The sequence below is a fragment of the Strix uralensis genome, chromosome 3 (assembly GCF_047716275.1).
Source record: "Strix uralensis isolate ZFMK-TIS-50842 chromosome 3, bStrUra1, whole genome shotgun sequence".
In the NCBI taxonomy this organism is placed as follows: domain Eukaryota; kingdom Metazoa; phylum Chordata; class Aves; order Strigiformes; family Strigidae; genus Strix; species Strix uralensis.
Window position 1 is genome coordinate 35,825,247 of NC_133974.1, and position 16,256 is coordinate 35,841,502.

Sequence of the window (16,256 nt, forward strand, 5' to 3'; positions counted from 1 at the left end):
TTTGCAAAGCACGCTGTATGGAAACTTCAGACAGACACTTGTTTTCAATAGAGCTGGATATATATAGCAGCACTCACTGTGCATCCTGCTTTCACCCATGGTTTACACTTTTATATTACTCAGCAAGATAAAGGAAGTGCCAGAGATATATGTTACTACTTTGGAAGTTTTAAACACACAGGATAATCTAGATGGTTACAGCATATGGCATTCGCAACATCTTGTGGAACAGAAATGCCAGCAAGCAGTCAAGCTGCAAAGTCAGTGTGCCCTGGAATGGCTGCTCCAACACTAATCAAAGGTCAAATCCTGATGTCATGATTTATTAAGATTAAATTCTCCATGAGTCAAATCTGAGTTAAGATTTAAAAACCACATTCAGAGATGGGAAGTTCAGCATTAGGTACACAGAGGTGCTTAACTTCATTCTCCTAAATACTATTCTGTCTGTTTGAAGAGAGTGATGAGCAATTCAGATTGCTTAGAATCAAGGATTGCCAGTTACTGGCTCTCTGTCTAGAGAATAACCACAACATGAGTTTGACCCTGTGAATTAAAGTTTCAAGGATATACTTAGGCACAGGTTGAAAGTACCATCATACAATGTTAATCTAAGCACTACCTAGTAACCTGCATCACCCACTGTCTTTTTTTTCTATTAACAAGAAAATGTACTAAAAGGACAGTGAGCCTACCCATGAGTATGCTCAGAAAATTTCTGCTACAGATTTGTTTAAACCAATAGATTACATTGGAATATGAACAGAAAGGAATTACTAGAAATACCAGTCAATTGTTTTTAAGAAATATATTTTACTCCTGGATTCATGATTTTAAAACAACCAAAGTCATCTTTATGCTCCCACTTTTTGTAATTTCATCTATCATTTACTGAGGCATGATATTCCTGACTTTGGGAACCTTTTTTCATTTATTGTTATACCATACACAGCACAAACTTCAGAATCACATTACTGTGATGTGAAAGTCCAAGATTATTACGGACAACGTCAGAGATGAACATACAGTACTAACCTGTTGAGGGCTACCTCCAGAGGTAGGGTAATATTCAACTCTGTATCTATCAACACTCTCAGGAGGTGGACTCCATCTCAGTCTGAAAGAACGAGGTGTCACTTCCGAAATAACTAGGTTAGAGGGAGGTGGTAAATCACCTACAAGTGGAAGCAAATTAAAAAATTATTAATTTATCTTATAAGGAATAAAAATATGAGAGAAAAAAATTGCTTAGGAAAGAAAAAGTTTAGGTATTTCTGTTTCCTCAGCAATTCTTAAAACAACTGTGTGAAGAGATAGATAACCATCACACTCTCACGACCAAACAAGCTCTTCACAATTTCTACTCTACCTTCAGCACCAGTGTTTCACCGGAGAACCATCAGCTAACATTATTGGGTTTCCATGCACAGCTTTGCTTTTGTGCTGTCAGACATTAATACTTGAAAAGAGCAGGGCTGGTGAAATTTTCCTTATTGGATGAGTATCATCAAAGAACCTGCCACAGTGAGCAAAGAGGTGACACACTGAGCAATATACTTCCTGACTCTGGGAGAAAAGAAGGCATGTCCAGTCATGTCATGCTGTGTCAGGTATAACACAGTCATTGTTGAAAGGAAAGGAAAAACCCCTGCAGGGCAGTCCAGGTGGTCTGCACAACTTCCTCACTCCAGCAGCTGAAAAAACAGCCCAGGGCTACACAGTATTCCAAATAAGTAATAAAAAGGGACTAGCAGCCCAAGCACGTAAATGGAAAAAGGATGAATTAGACTGAAAATGTGATGTACCTGGACCTTTCACACTGTTACACAGATTTGTGGTTACATCATCAACAATATTAGCCAGGAAGGAGAAATCTGCAACATTGTAAGCATGGATGTCATCTGGATCCGTTGCAATCTGCTTCAATTCATTTTCATCTGCATTTTTAATACCTTACATAGAAGATATGAAAACAAGATTTGTTAGAAATGATGGCCATGAAACATAATGCCATGAAGTTAAGTCCCTAAACACATTCTTTGAATACCCATTTAGGTACTTATGTATGTGGCCACTTCTCTGTGCATTTAGCAGATGGGCAGGAGGGTTTGGGGCAGGACACCTCTTCATATAATACTTACCAATTGCATAAAGTTCCACTCCCTCATCTCTGAGTCGTCTTGAAGGGGTGACAACATCATCCTGTGATTTGCCATCAGTGATGAGAACACCAATTTTGCGAGCTCTGGGCCTTAAGCCTGCATCTTGTTTGAAATTGTTTTTTAAGATGAAATCCAATGCCATTCCTAGCATGATACAAAGAAGGTAATCATCACTATAAACTATTTCCATATAGTAGTCATTGTAAAGAAGAGTATTTTTCATCCTAGTGATTTCACTCTGACATCATTCCACAACTTACTTCCTTCTAGAAGCACTCGGAATCTAGTTATAGCATATCATGGAGATTTATCAGCAACTAATACTATTTCAGCCCTCTCAGTCTCTAATCTCTTACCTTTTATGCATCACAGAATCACAGAATCATTCAGGTTGGAAAAGACCCTTGGGATCATCGAGTCCAACCATCAGCCCTACTCTACAAAGTTCTCCCCTACACCATATCCCCCAACATCTCATCTAAATGACCCTTAAACACATCCAGGGATGGTGACTCCACCACCTCCCTGGGCAGCCTATTCCACTGTCTGACCACTCTTTCTGTGAAAAATTTTTTCCTAATGCCCAGTCTAAACCTCCCCTGTTGGAGTTTAAAGCCATTCCCTCTTGTTCTATCACTGATCACCTGTGAGAAGAGACCAGCACCAACCTCTCTACAATGTCCTTTCAGGTAGGTGTAGAGAGTGATGAGGTCTCCCCTCAGCCTTCTCTTCCTCAAACTGAACAATCCCAGCTCCCTCAATCGCTCCTCATAGGATTTGTTCTCCAGGCCCTTCACCAGCTTTGTTGCCCTCCTCTGCACTCGCTCCAGCACCTCGATATCTCTCTCGTACTGAGGTGCCCAAAACTGGACACAATACTGAAGGTGTGGCCTCACCAGTGCAGAGTACAGGGGGACTATCACCTCCCTACTTCTGCTGGTCACACTATTTCTAATACAAGTCAGGATGCCATTGGCTTTCTTGGCCACCTGGGCACACTGCCTGCTCATGTTCAGCTGCTTGTCAATTAGAACCCCCAGATCCTTCTCTTCCAGACAGCTCTCCAGCCACACCTCCCCAAGCCTGTAGCAATGCATGGGGTTGTTGTGGCCCGAGTGCAGGACCTGACACTTGGCCTTGTTGAAGCTCATCGTGTTAACGTTGGCCCATCGATCCAACCAAACCAAGTCTCTCTGTAGTGCCTCCCTATCTTCATGCAGATCGACACTCCCGCTTAACTTGGTGTCATCTACAAACTTACTGATGATACACTCTATGTCCTTATCAAGATCATCAATAAAGATGTTGAACAGAAATGGTCCCAACACCGAGCCCTGAGGAACACCACTTGTGACCGGCCGCCAGCTGGATTTAGCTCCATTGACCGCCACTCTTTGGGACCGTCCATCCAGCCAGTGCTTGATCCATCAGACCGTTCGCTCATCCAGGCCATGGGCAGCCACTTTTTCTATGAGAATTCTATGCGGAACTGTGTCGAATGCTTTTCAAAAATCCAGGTATACAATATCCACAGCTTTTCCCTCATCCAAGAGTCGGGTCATCTTGTCATAGAAGGAGATCAGGTTTGTCAGGCAGGACCTGCCTTTCATAAACCCATGCTGACTAGGCCTGATTCCCCGGTTGTCCATTATATGACTTGCAATGGCACTCAGGATGATCTGCTCCATGACCTTCACTGATACCGAGGTCAGACTGACAGGTCTATAGTTTCCTGAATTCTCCTTTCTGCCTCTTTTGTAGATGAGTGTTACATTTGCTACCCTCCAGTCCAGTGGGACCTCCCCAGTTAGCCATGACTTCAGGTAAATCATGGAAAGCGGCTTGGCGAGCACATCTGCCAACTCTTTCAGCACCCTTGGGTGTAACCCATCTAGTCTCACAGACTTGTGTGCATCTAAGTGGTGTAGCAGGTCTCTGACCACTTCCTCTTTAATTGTGATGACCTTTAATTGTGATCACCCTCATATCTGATCTCCTCTAGCCTTCCTTCTGGGTTCTCACCCTGTCTTCATCCCAACCCTGACATGGAACTGCCTTTTCTTCTCCTCATATGTTCAACAGCAACCCAAGCTCTTCATCACCCAAGCTCTCCTCCATCACATTTCTCCAGACTTCCACTGAGTTTATATGTCTATAAGATGCCTGTTCTCTTCCAAACATAATGAACTGTAAGGCCCTTTCATCGTGGACAAATTTGAGCTCACTGAACAACACTGGGGTCAACTGCTAGAATTATTTTTACTGGAGCTTAAGGAAAACCCTGGCAGTGTGACATACCTGTTAGAGTATTGCCTCCTTTGTATGGTAAGTTGGCTACAGCCTCTAACAAAGCCTGTTTGGTTCGGTAAGCATTGAGATTCCATTCTGTCCTGGGATCTCCACTATACTGTGCAAGTCCTGGAAAAAAGCCATCATTACTCAGTTATTATGTGGCTGTGTAGCAGTTATGCCTCATTTTCCCTCCTGCATATGAGGACTTACCAATCTGTACTTTGTCAGGACCAATATCAAAAACTTCAACAATACGGGCAATGAAGTTCCTGATAGTTTTAAAATTTGGCCGCCCGATACTCCATGAGCCGTCCACCAGCAGCACAATATCAGCTTCTGCTCTGGTTCTACACTCTAAACCTGCCGTATCAACCAGAAAAATGTAACTTTAGCATGATAGCTTTCAACCAGAAAAATATAGCCTTAGCATGATAGCTTTCTTTCATCATCCTTCTATATGACATATGTCATGAGTTAGCTTCCAAAATAGCTCTAGTTTTATTCACTGGCACTCTGTCAAGTATGACCTATTTGTGAATGTTATTCACACTAGTCACTGGTTCCATGGCAAAAGCTGTATAAATTTCTTCATGTATGTTTCCTTTTATAAGTAAGCCTTTGTGAATGTCAAGGCCAGTGCTCTTCTCTATTGTCATGTCATTATCTGTTTTGGTCTTTAAAGATGGTTGATAACTTGATTTCAGAGGTTCTGTAAAAGACTAGTAAACTAACCACTGACATGGTGGTGAGCATTATCAGATTATCCAAATGTACAGTATTTTAGTCTGTCATGGATACCTAAACTACTGCTTAATTTTCAACTATGTAACAGTGGTATTAATACCCTATATTACAATCACTTTCAAATAAATAGCATTTCTAAATTTTCAGGGGAAAAAGACATAGTAATACAGGTGGCATAGAAGTTTGCATATACAGGAAAGAAAGAACACAATTTAGAGAAGATACACAAACATAAACACAGGTCAAGAGATAGGGGACAAGAACAAACATTTATATAAAGCTGCAATGTTCTAAAAAGGTAGGAAGTTATTTCAGATATCTTCAGTTTACAAATTACAGAATAAAATATGCATATTATTTTTTTCACCGCAAGGAAAATCACAAAATATTTATACAAAACAGAAAGACACAATGATTTTATCCACAGCCATTTGAAAAAAAAAAAAATTAAAAATCCTTGCTCTCTCTCTTTTCCTGTAGATTGTGTTACCAGCTGCAAATTTTCTGGCTTCCTGCCATCAGAGCTTCTGGTCTTTATATGGAAGAAATCCCATTGAGAAAAATCAGCCACACTCATCACAGTTGAAAGATATTGTGATTTCATATATGTTCCACATAATTGATCCAACACTGTAGACTCATGAATATAACTATTCCATGTACCTGGGGGTTAAAAGCATGATCCTCTTCTGCATGGAAAATATAGATCTAGTCTTTAGTCAGGACAATAAAATCAGTTGGGAATAGGGTTTAAGTAAAACCATGTTAGTTCAAAAAATCGCATGCATAACTTTAATATGGAAGTTAAAGTCAGCTTCATGTACAATACAAAAGTGAAATTATTTTGAGTTTTATTTTTCTTCCAACCACCATATTTCCCCACACGGAAAATTCTAGCAAAGGCACCAGACTTAGGGTGACTTTTTTTCCCTATTAATAAATAATGTACTATTACATTTACAGTCCCAGATATAAAATTCATTTTTCACATTAACCATGACTCAAATCCATGCATTAGTAAAACTAATTAGCTCAAAGAATATAACACTGAAGACAGAAATGACAGCTGTCGTAATAAAAAACAACAAACCACTCTGTGCAATTATTTTTCTGCCAGACTTATTACAGCTTTACTCTAATGTCACTGATGACCTGTTACGTAGTTTTTCTCAGTTTTACCCTCTTGTATTAGACAGAGTGGGACAGCAATTAATTAAGAAGTTTCTAAAAATGTTGTCAATAAAGTTACACAGGATGAGTATTTTTTACACAGCCCAGTGTGGAAACAAGGCATCAAAGAGGGTAAGTGAAAAGAATATAGAGTCACCTGTCAGAAACTTTATTTTCTCTATTTAACTCTGAAAGGCCTTTGCAGCTAGGTTCTTTCTCCTTACCAAATTCTCTCTGATGGTTATGCAAGCCTTGAAATGGCAGAGGAGAAAAGTCTTTACTTCTACATGTATACTTGGCTATTGAGAAACAAAGACCTGCTTCTTTATGCTTACATGAAGGAGGACTGAGGCCTGAAACTCTCTTCAGCCAATATTAATTGTGAGTATGGTGGGTACAACTACTATCATGCAGAGGCCCATTAACCACACCAAGGGAGCTGCTATCATAACATTCATAGAAACTTCGACTGGAAGGTTTAGCTACACAGGGAGAAACTCCCAAACAGATGCTGGAGAGTACTCAGCAATTGCATTTCTGAACTAATCGCCTCCTTTTACAGTAAAAAAAGATTAATAAATAATGGTTATGTTGAATATAAACTTAAATAATGCACAATAACACTGGGACATTCCCAGCTATCAGACCTTTTTTCATTATATCATCTTAGTCTTAAAAGGAAAAGTCACCATATAAGGAAAAGCAAAGGGCTAAAGATCTGCTTAAAATTCCTTGTTCTACTCCTGTGAACACCCCTGTAGATGAGCTATGATCTCTGTTCAAGAATTTGATCTTATGTGATTTAACACAGATGTGGATGGCTTGAAAATGCAATGCAGATGGCTTTGAGTAATCAGCAAAACATGGGTTGCTGAAGTTATCATCTCTGTAAGATCATCTAAAGGGTGCAGAGGACTAGAATCATGAACTGGGGCATACTTAGTGGTTATTTCATACTAGAGGTTATGTCATCAGGGTAAGGAGTATACTGAATCCTGTAAATAAATATTTATGTATATTAGAAAAACAATAAGGAAACGCTGGTAAACTTTTGGTCTTTTTTTATCCAAAAGCCAAGACTGCCTTTTCTTCAATTCAATCATGTTTACCTCTAGATAAAAATGGCTCCGAAGTAGTATCTGAAAGGGTGGTCATCTCTTGTCCAACCAGGGGGTTGCTCTCTCCTCCTTCAAACATTCCAAAAACATTTACCTTATAGGTAGTTCCTGCCCTGCAATAGTTAAACAAATGAACTGTAACTAAAGTCACTTGGCTAGCTAAATGCTGACACTTCACTTATGAAATTCTCACAGAACAAAATCCCCCATGGAAAAGAAGGTGCTAAAATATGAAACCCAAAGACTAGCTCTTCCACGAGACAGTGAAATTTCAGCAATTTAAAAGGTGATTCTAGATTCTACACTTAAAATTATAGCCGTCTTCATTCAGGTAATTTCAGACTTGCAGCTCAGGAGCAACACTTCCCAACAAAGAGGAAGTCAGGCAAAAACACCAGGAGGCCTGAATGAATGAACAAGAAGCCCCTGGACAAACTCAAACACAAGAAGGAAGCCTACAGAGGGTGGATGCAAGGACAATTAGCCTGGGAGGAATACAGAGAAATTGTCCAAGCAGACAGGGATCAGGTTAGGAAAGCCAAAGCCCTGATAAAATTAAATCTGGCCAGGGACACCAAGGACAACAAGAAAAGCTTCTATAGGTACTTCAGTGATAAAAGGAAGACAAGGGAAAATGTGGACCCTCTTTGGAAGGAAACAGGAGACCTGGTTACCTGGGACATGGAGAAGGCTGAGGTACTCAGCGACTTTTTTGCCTCAGTCTTCACTGGCAAGTGCTCCAGCCACACTACCCAAGTCACAGAAGGAGACTGGGAGAATGAAGAACCACTCACTGTAGGAGAAGATCAGGTTTGAGACCTTCTAAGGAACCTGAAGGTGCACAAGTCCATGAGATCTGATGAGATGCAGCTGTGGGTCCTGAGGGAACTGGTGGATGGAGTGTCTAAACCACTATCCATAGTATTTGAGAAGTTGTGGCAGTACAGTGAAGTTCCTGCTGACTGGAAAAGGGGAAACATAACCCCCATTTTTAGAAATGGAAAAAAAGGAAGGCCTGAGGAACTACAGGCCAGTCAGTCTCACTGCTGTGCCTGGCAACATCATGGAGTAGATCCTCCTGGAACCTATGCTAGGGCACGTGCAAAATAAGGAGGTTGGACAGCCAACATGGCTTCACTAAGGGCAAATAATGCCTGACAAATTTGTTGGCCTTCTACAACGGGGTTACAGTGTTGGTGGATAAGGGAAGAGCAACTCATGTCATCTACCTGGACTTGTGCCAAGCATCTGATGCTGTCCTGCACGACATCCTTGTCTCTAAACTGGAGCCATATGGATTTGATGGATGGACCACTTGGTAGATAAGGAATTGGACGGATGGTCACACTCAAAGAGTTGTGGTCAATGGCTCGATTTTCAAGTGGAGAGCAGTGGCAAGCGGCGTTCCTCGGGGGTCAGTACTGGGACCAGCACTCTTTAATGTCTTTGATGGCAACATGGACAGTGGGATTGAGTGCACCCTCAGCAAGTTTGCCAATGACACCAAGCTGTGTGGTGCAGTCAACACTCTGGAGGGAAGGGATGTCATTCAGAGAGACCTGGACAGGCTTGAGAGGTGGACCCGTGCAAAACCTCATCAAGTTCAACAAGGCCAAGTGTAAGGTCCTGCACATGGGTCAGGGCAATCCAAAGCACAAATACAGGCTGGGGGATGAGTGGATTGAGAGCAGTCCTGCAGAGTAGGACTTGAAGGTATTAGTGGATGGAAAACTGAATATGAGTCATCAATGTGCATTCGCAACCCAGAAAGCCAACCGTATCCCAGGCTGCATCAAGAGAATTGTGGCCAGCAGGTCGAGGGAGATGACTCTCCCCATTTACTCCACTCTTGTGAGACCCCACCTGGAGTACTGCGTCCAGGTCTGGGGCCCCCAACATAAAAAGGACATGGACCTGTTGCAGAGATCCAGAGGAGGCCACAATGATGATCAGGGGGCTGGAGCACCTCCCTTATGAGGACAGGCTGAGAGAGTTGGGGTTGTTCAGCCTGGAGAAGAGAAGGCTCCGAAGAGACCTTATAGCAGCCTTTCAATACTTAAAGGGGACCTACAGGAAAGATGGGGAGGGACTCTATCAGGGAGTGCAGTGACAGGATGAGGGGTAAGAGTTTTAAACTGAAAAAGGGAAGATTTAGATTAGATATAAGGAAGAAATTCTTCACTGTGAGGGTGGTGAGGCACTGGAACAGGTTGCCCAGAGAAGTGGTGGATGCCTCCTACCCTGGCAGTGTTCAAGGCCAGGTTGGACGGGGCTTTGAGCAACCTGATCTAGTGGAAGGTGACCCTGCCCATGGCAGGGGGGTTGGAACTAGATGATCTTTAAGGTCTCTTCCAACCCAAACCATTCTATGATTCTATGACTGTTAATGATTCAATTTTTAATATATTTAGTATATTTGTGTAACAGATTTTGACCTGGACTGAAGCCTACTTTCTAAATCCAGGCCTCTGAGAAAATGAATCAAGAACTAAACTAAGCTTTTTTTAACAAACATGAGGTAAGGAACTTTTGGGAGGAATCTTCAGAAAACCCAGCTTTCTCCAGTATCTCATCAGCTTTCTCATATGCAAAGTGCAGAACACAGCCTCTGCCCACATCTTTGCCTCCTTCAGTTCCTCTGAGAACACCACAAATGATGTGAATGAATAATCTCAGAAAGAGCCCTGCCATGTGCCTTTCAGAGACTGCATAACAAGATCGTCATATCTTATCAACAAAATTACTTTCTTACTTACAGTTGATTTTGTCAGGTGTTTCAATCCCAGATCATGATTAAACAAAACTGTCACTTTAGCTCTAAGCTAAAGTTATTTAAGGAAAAAAAAAAAAAAAAAAAACAAGGCATGAATTTTTATCCATACCTAAGCTCCTCCAATACCACTGTGCTGTCATATGGCCCCACTATCAATTCTCCAAGACTCCCATCATCTTCGGTAGGGTGAAAAGTTACTTTGTACCCCTTCACTCGCCCTGGGGCTGGCTCCCATGTTACTCGGAAACTTGACATAGTTGAATCAGAAGTTCTCAGATTTCGAGGTGGCTTAAAGGGAGAGGCTGCAAGGATAGAAAAAAAGAGTTTAAATCAGGACTGCTTACGTAAAAAAAAAAAATCAACAGGTATGCTTTTATGTAAAAATCTATATACAAATCCAGTATTAGTGGCAGTCCTAAACTCTTTGTGCCTTTCCTTTGACATAAAGACAAGTATCAAGAGGTGAAAGGTGAGATCACTTAATTTGAGTGATCCCAAACAGGTATGTGGGCTAAGTTTGTTATCAAGGCTCCCTCTATAGTCAGCTGACTGTGATAAATAGCAATTCATCTCACCTATCTTAAACATCCATCTCATCTTACAATAAATGTTGACAATAGGTGGACTAACCACCGTCAGTCTTTCTCTCTATTAATTATGCAGAAAGACTGGATGGCCAACTTAGACTATCCATCTTTTTTTTAAATGGCAACAAGTAGGTGAGCCATATAGACCAAAAGAGAAATGGAACCAGCTTCCTCTCAAGCCAACACTGGAAAAAAAATCAGAATCTACTGCAGGCAAAAGTTACACCCAGACAGTGCTCAGCCACCAATACCACTTCTCAAACTGCTCACTTCTCAGAGCTCTGGGTCCCAGAGGTCAGAGTATGGAGAGGGTGGAAGCAAGGACCCTTTCACAGAAAAGATCCTACCAACACTCCTTTCCCTTTACAGGCTCAGGACCTGGCAGCTCAAGCAACTTAACCAACCACAGGTGTGGCAGTCTGTCAAAAAATAATTTTTCAGAGGAGTGCCGGACAAAGAGCTTGAGGTTTTTAGGTCAAGAGCAACTTCCTCTGAAGACTAACGGCTACCCAGCGCAGGTCAGCACTCAGAGCTACTAGCTTCAGCATCACTTTTGCTTTTGTGTAAATCTGAAGTGCAGTCATAGAAAATACTGCAGCTGTGTAATCTCAAAGTTGCAAAAATGGGAATTAGAGTAAAGAGAAAGTTTTGGAGTGAAAAGGTGGCGGGGAAAAAAATTAGTTTGTCTTATCCCTGTGTCTATGCAATTGCCTAACTATAGCTGAAAGATCATAAATGTCCTCAGATTGTGAATTCTGCTGAGAAACAATAAATACACTCCCACTCACATGGAAAAATACAGCCTCTCTGTCTCATCTCCCATGACACTCCTCCCTGAATTATCGTGACAGCTTCAACTAACAAGATCACTCAGGCTCCACTTGCTTCCAAAGAGTGATTACCACCACAACTATTCACACTGAAAGCACGGAGACATGATGAACAGGTCAAAAATCAAAAGCAGCTGGTTGATTTTTCAATCAGTATAATTTTCAATATTGAAAAACTAGGTGTTGCTCAAAAGCTGATCAAGTTTTTATGACTCCTCCACATCAATCACATTTTAATTTAAAAGGAAATCTTCCTTCAGTAACTGAGGTGCCAATATCTCCACTGTTAGGAGACTTGTTTCTTACTTCCTGTATTCAATATGACATATGCTCAGAGAACAAAGAATGGCATGAAGTATTTACAGTGTACCTCAGTGAATGGCACTAGTCCCACATGGGCAGAAACATCTATAAAAAAATTCTTTTAGTAATGGCTCTTTATCTATGGAAGCAGAAAACTAACTCTAAATCTGTTTGATTTGATCTGGATATCAAGAGAACTTTTCCCTACAAATGGAAAGATAAGCATCAGATACATACTAAAGACAGAGTAGAAAATGAGTTCTGCTTTTACTGCAAAAATCCCCTCACCAGGACTTAATAAATGTTTTAGAGTTTCAGCTTCTGAGATGACTGCTTGCCCAAAAGACCATGGTCTCTAAGGTCAGGCTTCCACTGATGACTCTTCAACTATTCCCCTTTTTTATTATCTCAGGTTTTCCACAGAAAATGTGTTGACCAAAGAAGACAAATCTTTGGATCTTTGACAGAAGACAGGATGCTGGGAAGCTGTTCAATCAATACCCACAACCAAAATGCAAATTATGAAACAACTGACAACACTTGATTAAGTAGTCTGTTGATACACTGTCTTCCTCACAAAACACCTTGTTTTGGCTACTGATGACAGTGTTTCAAAACAAGCCCAGTATTTTCAGCCAGATTTTACACCTTATTTACACCCTCAATATCAACAGCAAAATGCTGTGCTCAGGTTATGCCACAGTGAAGTTTCCAACAAATCAAACTCTCTTCTTAATCTCTAACATTTTCTTCAATTTAACTGTTAATTCATGACCTTGGCAGACTCCACCATAATTTTCTACATATCATGATTATTAATTTTAAGCACAAAACTTTAAATATCAAATCCTGTACAAGCTTGTGATACATACCTGTTGTTCCTTCTGCTTTTCTTGATTTTCCTTGTCCAAAATCATAAATTGGAACAACACTGAGGTCATATGTAGTTCGTGGCTTAAGTCGCTTTAACACTATGCTTGTAGTAGGAGCATTTACTCTTCCAAACATCTGTCTTCCTCCACTGCGTGGTCGGTAGTACACACGATAAGACAAGACTTTCCCAGGTGAAGGCTGCCATGTAACTCGCATTGTATTTTCTGTCTCATTGTCTACTGTCACAGTCCTGGCATTTGGTGACACTTTTCAGTAAAAATATGGATAAATGTTTACTTGGTCACATAAAGGTATATTCAAATACATGCCTACAAAATTCATTCTGCTGTATTTTAAAAAATTTGACCTTTTTAAAATTACAGTATTTGATTGTGGAGAAGACACAGGGGAATATCACAGGCCATTCTTACATTCCTTTTTAATTGTAATGGACTAAACAAATATAAGCGTGCTTTCCACTATGCAGGGAAAAAGAAGGAACTATAAATTACACTATGACACAGCATAATTGGGAATTTTATTTAGTCACACTTTTCAGTAATCTGTTAAATGATGGATTCAGCACTCTCAAACGAAAGTGATAAATTATGAAGCCATCATTTTTTTATGAACACAATGCCCTATAGAGTTAAGATTTTCAGAGTTTCAAGTTTACACATCTGATAAGGTACCGCTAAATACCTAAACTGCCGGATGTTGGACTCCATACAAACTATCCTGCAAATAGTGGTGAGTGACTTTCCATGTGATTGGAAAATTACTCACCACTATTTGCAGGATAGTATATGTGCTGAAAGAAGCACATGGACTAATAAAGCATTTTCTCTACAGATTACAGCATTCAGCTTCTAAGAGATATTTTCCAGACTGTACAAATGTTACAAATGATCTGAAGTGAACTGAAAGGTATGTAATGCTGGCTGTCAGCTGGAATAAGCCATCTAGGTTTTGGCAAAATGGAAACTTCTTGGAATGCCAGAATCAGCCAGTATTTCATCACATGGTAAGTTAGGCTTTCCAGGCTACAGTATCCTCTCCCAGTACTAGCAACTGATAATTTCTAATTGTGTTTGTACCAGAAAGATGCAACAGTAGTTAGTCTCAGGTCTGGGTCTATTGATAGTCCTGACAGCAAGTTCCCTCAGGCAGCACATTGAGAGAAGCAACAAATGGTATGGCTAAGCTTCCTACTTAACCTGGAAAAGGCAGGGCAGCTAATGATGCTGTTCTTAAAGAAAGAAGGAAGATGTGGGACAGCAGTCTGCTTTGACTCTGGGGAGTCAGCTCGTACCAACTGCAGCAATCACTACTCTTGCAAGACCTTAAGAGTGACTATACCGGGTCAAGGACAAAGGTTAACGTAGTTCAGCAGTCTGTCTCCAACAGCAGGCAAAACAGATGCTTAGGAAAGAGTACAAGAACATGTAAACACACATGATGCTTCCCCAGAGCACTCCCTCGGGCTTCATCTTCACATGACCCCTTTAGGCAAACAACAGAAACATCAAGGCTGATCCAGGGCATCCATTCATTCATTCTGGCTCCTCTACTTGCCAGTTCTTGCTATAAAGCAACAAGCTATCCTTGGCCTCTCAGTGGTTTTTACTTTGCCTACACTGCAGGAGAGGCTTGAGTCTGCTTTGACTAATACTGCATAATGTTTAGCAAATAAGAAAAAAGAAGAGCCTCAGGAAAGGTAAATAACAAACATCAAAATCACCCAGTGAGCCTCAGTTTGACTGTGAAGACTGGAAAGGGCAATAGCTTGGAAAGGAAATTCATTGATTTTTTACCCCACCTTTCCTCCTGACTCTATCCTTAACATTTCTTCCACCTGATTTCCAGCAGTCACACCAAACCTATGAAAGGCTGGCTTCAGAGTAATTTGCAGACAAAATCTCATCTTAAGTTGGAAGTAATTCTTGCTGAATCCAAACCTACATGACATAGAAGATGTTTTCCTTTTTTTCAATAGTCAAATAAAAGATCAGAATTGACTGATCTGAGGTGGCATTTTGGTTTGGGGGGACGTTTCAGGAAAAAAGAAGTGAAGAAAAATAAGGTCCATTTTCTTTAAAATATGATAATTTAATCAAGGCGAGAATGTTACAAATGGTGGTAATGTTGTACTACACTCACCGTCAGTAAAAGCCTCTCCTTCTACCGGGTCTCCTTCTCCACTGCTGTAGGTTGCATATACTGAAATCCTGTATTTAGTCTCTGGCTCCAAGCCTTCTAGCACAGAATCCACTGTATTTCCAGGGACTCTCTTCTCTCCCATCGTATCATCATAAAGTGATTTCCATACTATCCTATAATCATTAACTGCTCCTGGAGCTGGTGTCCATGATAATCCAACTGTAGTGTCAGTTATATCTGTGGTAACCAAATTACGTGGTGAACCACGTTCTGCAAGAAAGAAAACAACAAATTGTCTCCAAAATAAAAATAGCAAAAGTTACCAAATTACAAATGGAAAAGTGAAATGATCATATGTGCAAAATCCAACTTCTTCCATCAATTAGTTTCCGTCACATATTTGTAGTTCCAAGAGAAAATTGATGGATTTTTCAACAAAATACTTAAACCTTACTTTAGACTATGAATGATCCTATCCCCTACTATGCAAGATACTTAACAGTTATGCTGTAGAATATGTAAAATAAAAATGGCATTAATCAAAGAATTGGAATGAAGCCAGTGCTTAAATGTGCTGCAGCTCATTTAGGTAGGTTTTAACTCTCAAGTAAATAATTCTCAATCATTCATTCACCTTTATCCTCACATGTATAACTGGGGGGGGGGCAAATAAAGGAGACTTTTACCTGAGTCAGTTTTTTCTCTTACAACCTTATCTTCTTATTTAATAGTACTATTCTTATCTCCCAGACTACCGCTTACCAGATATATCAGCTATTTCATTTTATGTTTACAACAAATTTGCAGTGTGTTTACTCCATGCCACAGTTGCAGTAGAAAACAGTCTCCCATCTTTCCACTCATAAGACTTGTACCTCCCTGTAGTTTGTTCCAACCAGCTTGGAACAAAGGAAACAGCTCGTCAGTCTGTGAAATCCAGTTGTCAGCTGGATGCATGAGTCTCACCTAACACACCAGAGTAATTCCACTGTTTAAAAATGGAGCTCATTGGTCTAAAGAGGTTCAGTGAAAGGAGTGCCTCTGTTTAATGTTTAACATACGTTTATAATATATGTTCAATTTTCCTATTTCAGTGGCTGGCTTTTGATGGCAGGAGCACTGACTGGTGGGTTTAATGCAATGGCCTCACTGTAGCAAAATCTGCAAAAGGGATCTACGAAACCAGATCCACAGACACACAGAAGCACTCGATTCTTTGGTGTGTAGCTCTGTGGCCTTTCTCA

At 40.6% G+C, this 16,256-nt stretch overlaps 1 protein-coding gene across 1 annotated transcript in view; it reads right to left on the reverse strand.

Moving 5' to 3' along the window:
• Positions 1 to 16,256, reverse strand: part of COL12A1 (collagen type XII alpha 1 chain) — a 106,996-nt gene that overhangs the window by 58,041 nt on the left and 32,699 nt on the right. Inside the window, exons 14-22 of the mRNA XM_074861888.1 lie at positions 15,013 to 15,282; positions 12,852 to 13,118; positions 10,369 to 10,561; positions 7,478 to 7,599; positions 4,665 to 4,814; positions 4,461 to 4,580; positions 2,142 to 2,306; positions 1,806 to 1,952; positions 1,036 to 1,175 (exon numbers count right to left, since the gene is read on the reverse strand). Of these exons, the coding sequence (XP_074717989.1) occupies positions 1,036 to 1,175; positions 1,806 to 1,952; positions 2,142 to 2,306; positions 4,461 to 4,580; positions 4,665 to 4,814; positions 7,478 to 7,599; positions 10,369 to 10,561; positions 12,852 to 13,118; positions 15,013 to 15,282 (1,574 nt within the window). The remainder of the gene's footprint in view (positions 1 to 1,035; positions 1,176 to 1,805; positions 1,953 to 2,141; positions 2,307 to 4,460; positions 4,581 to 4,664; positions 4,815 to 7,477; positions 7,600 to 10,368; positions 10,562 to 12,851; positions 13,119 to 15,012; positions 15,283 to 16,256) is intronic.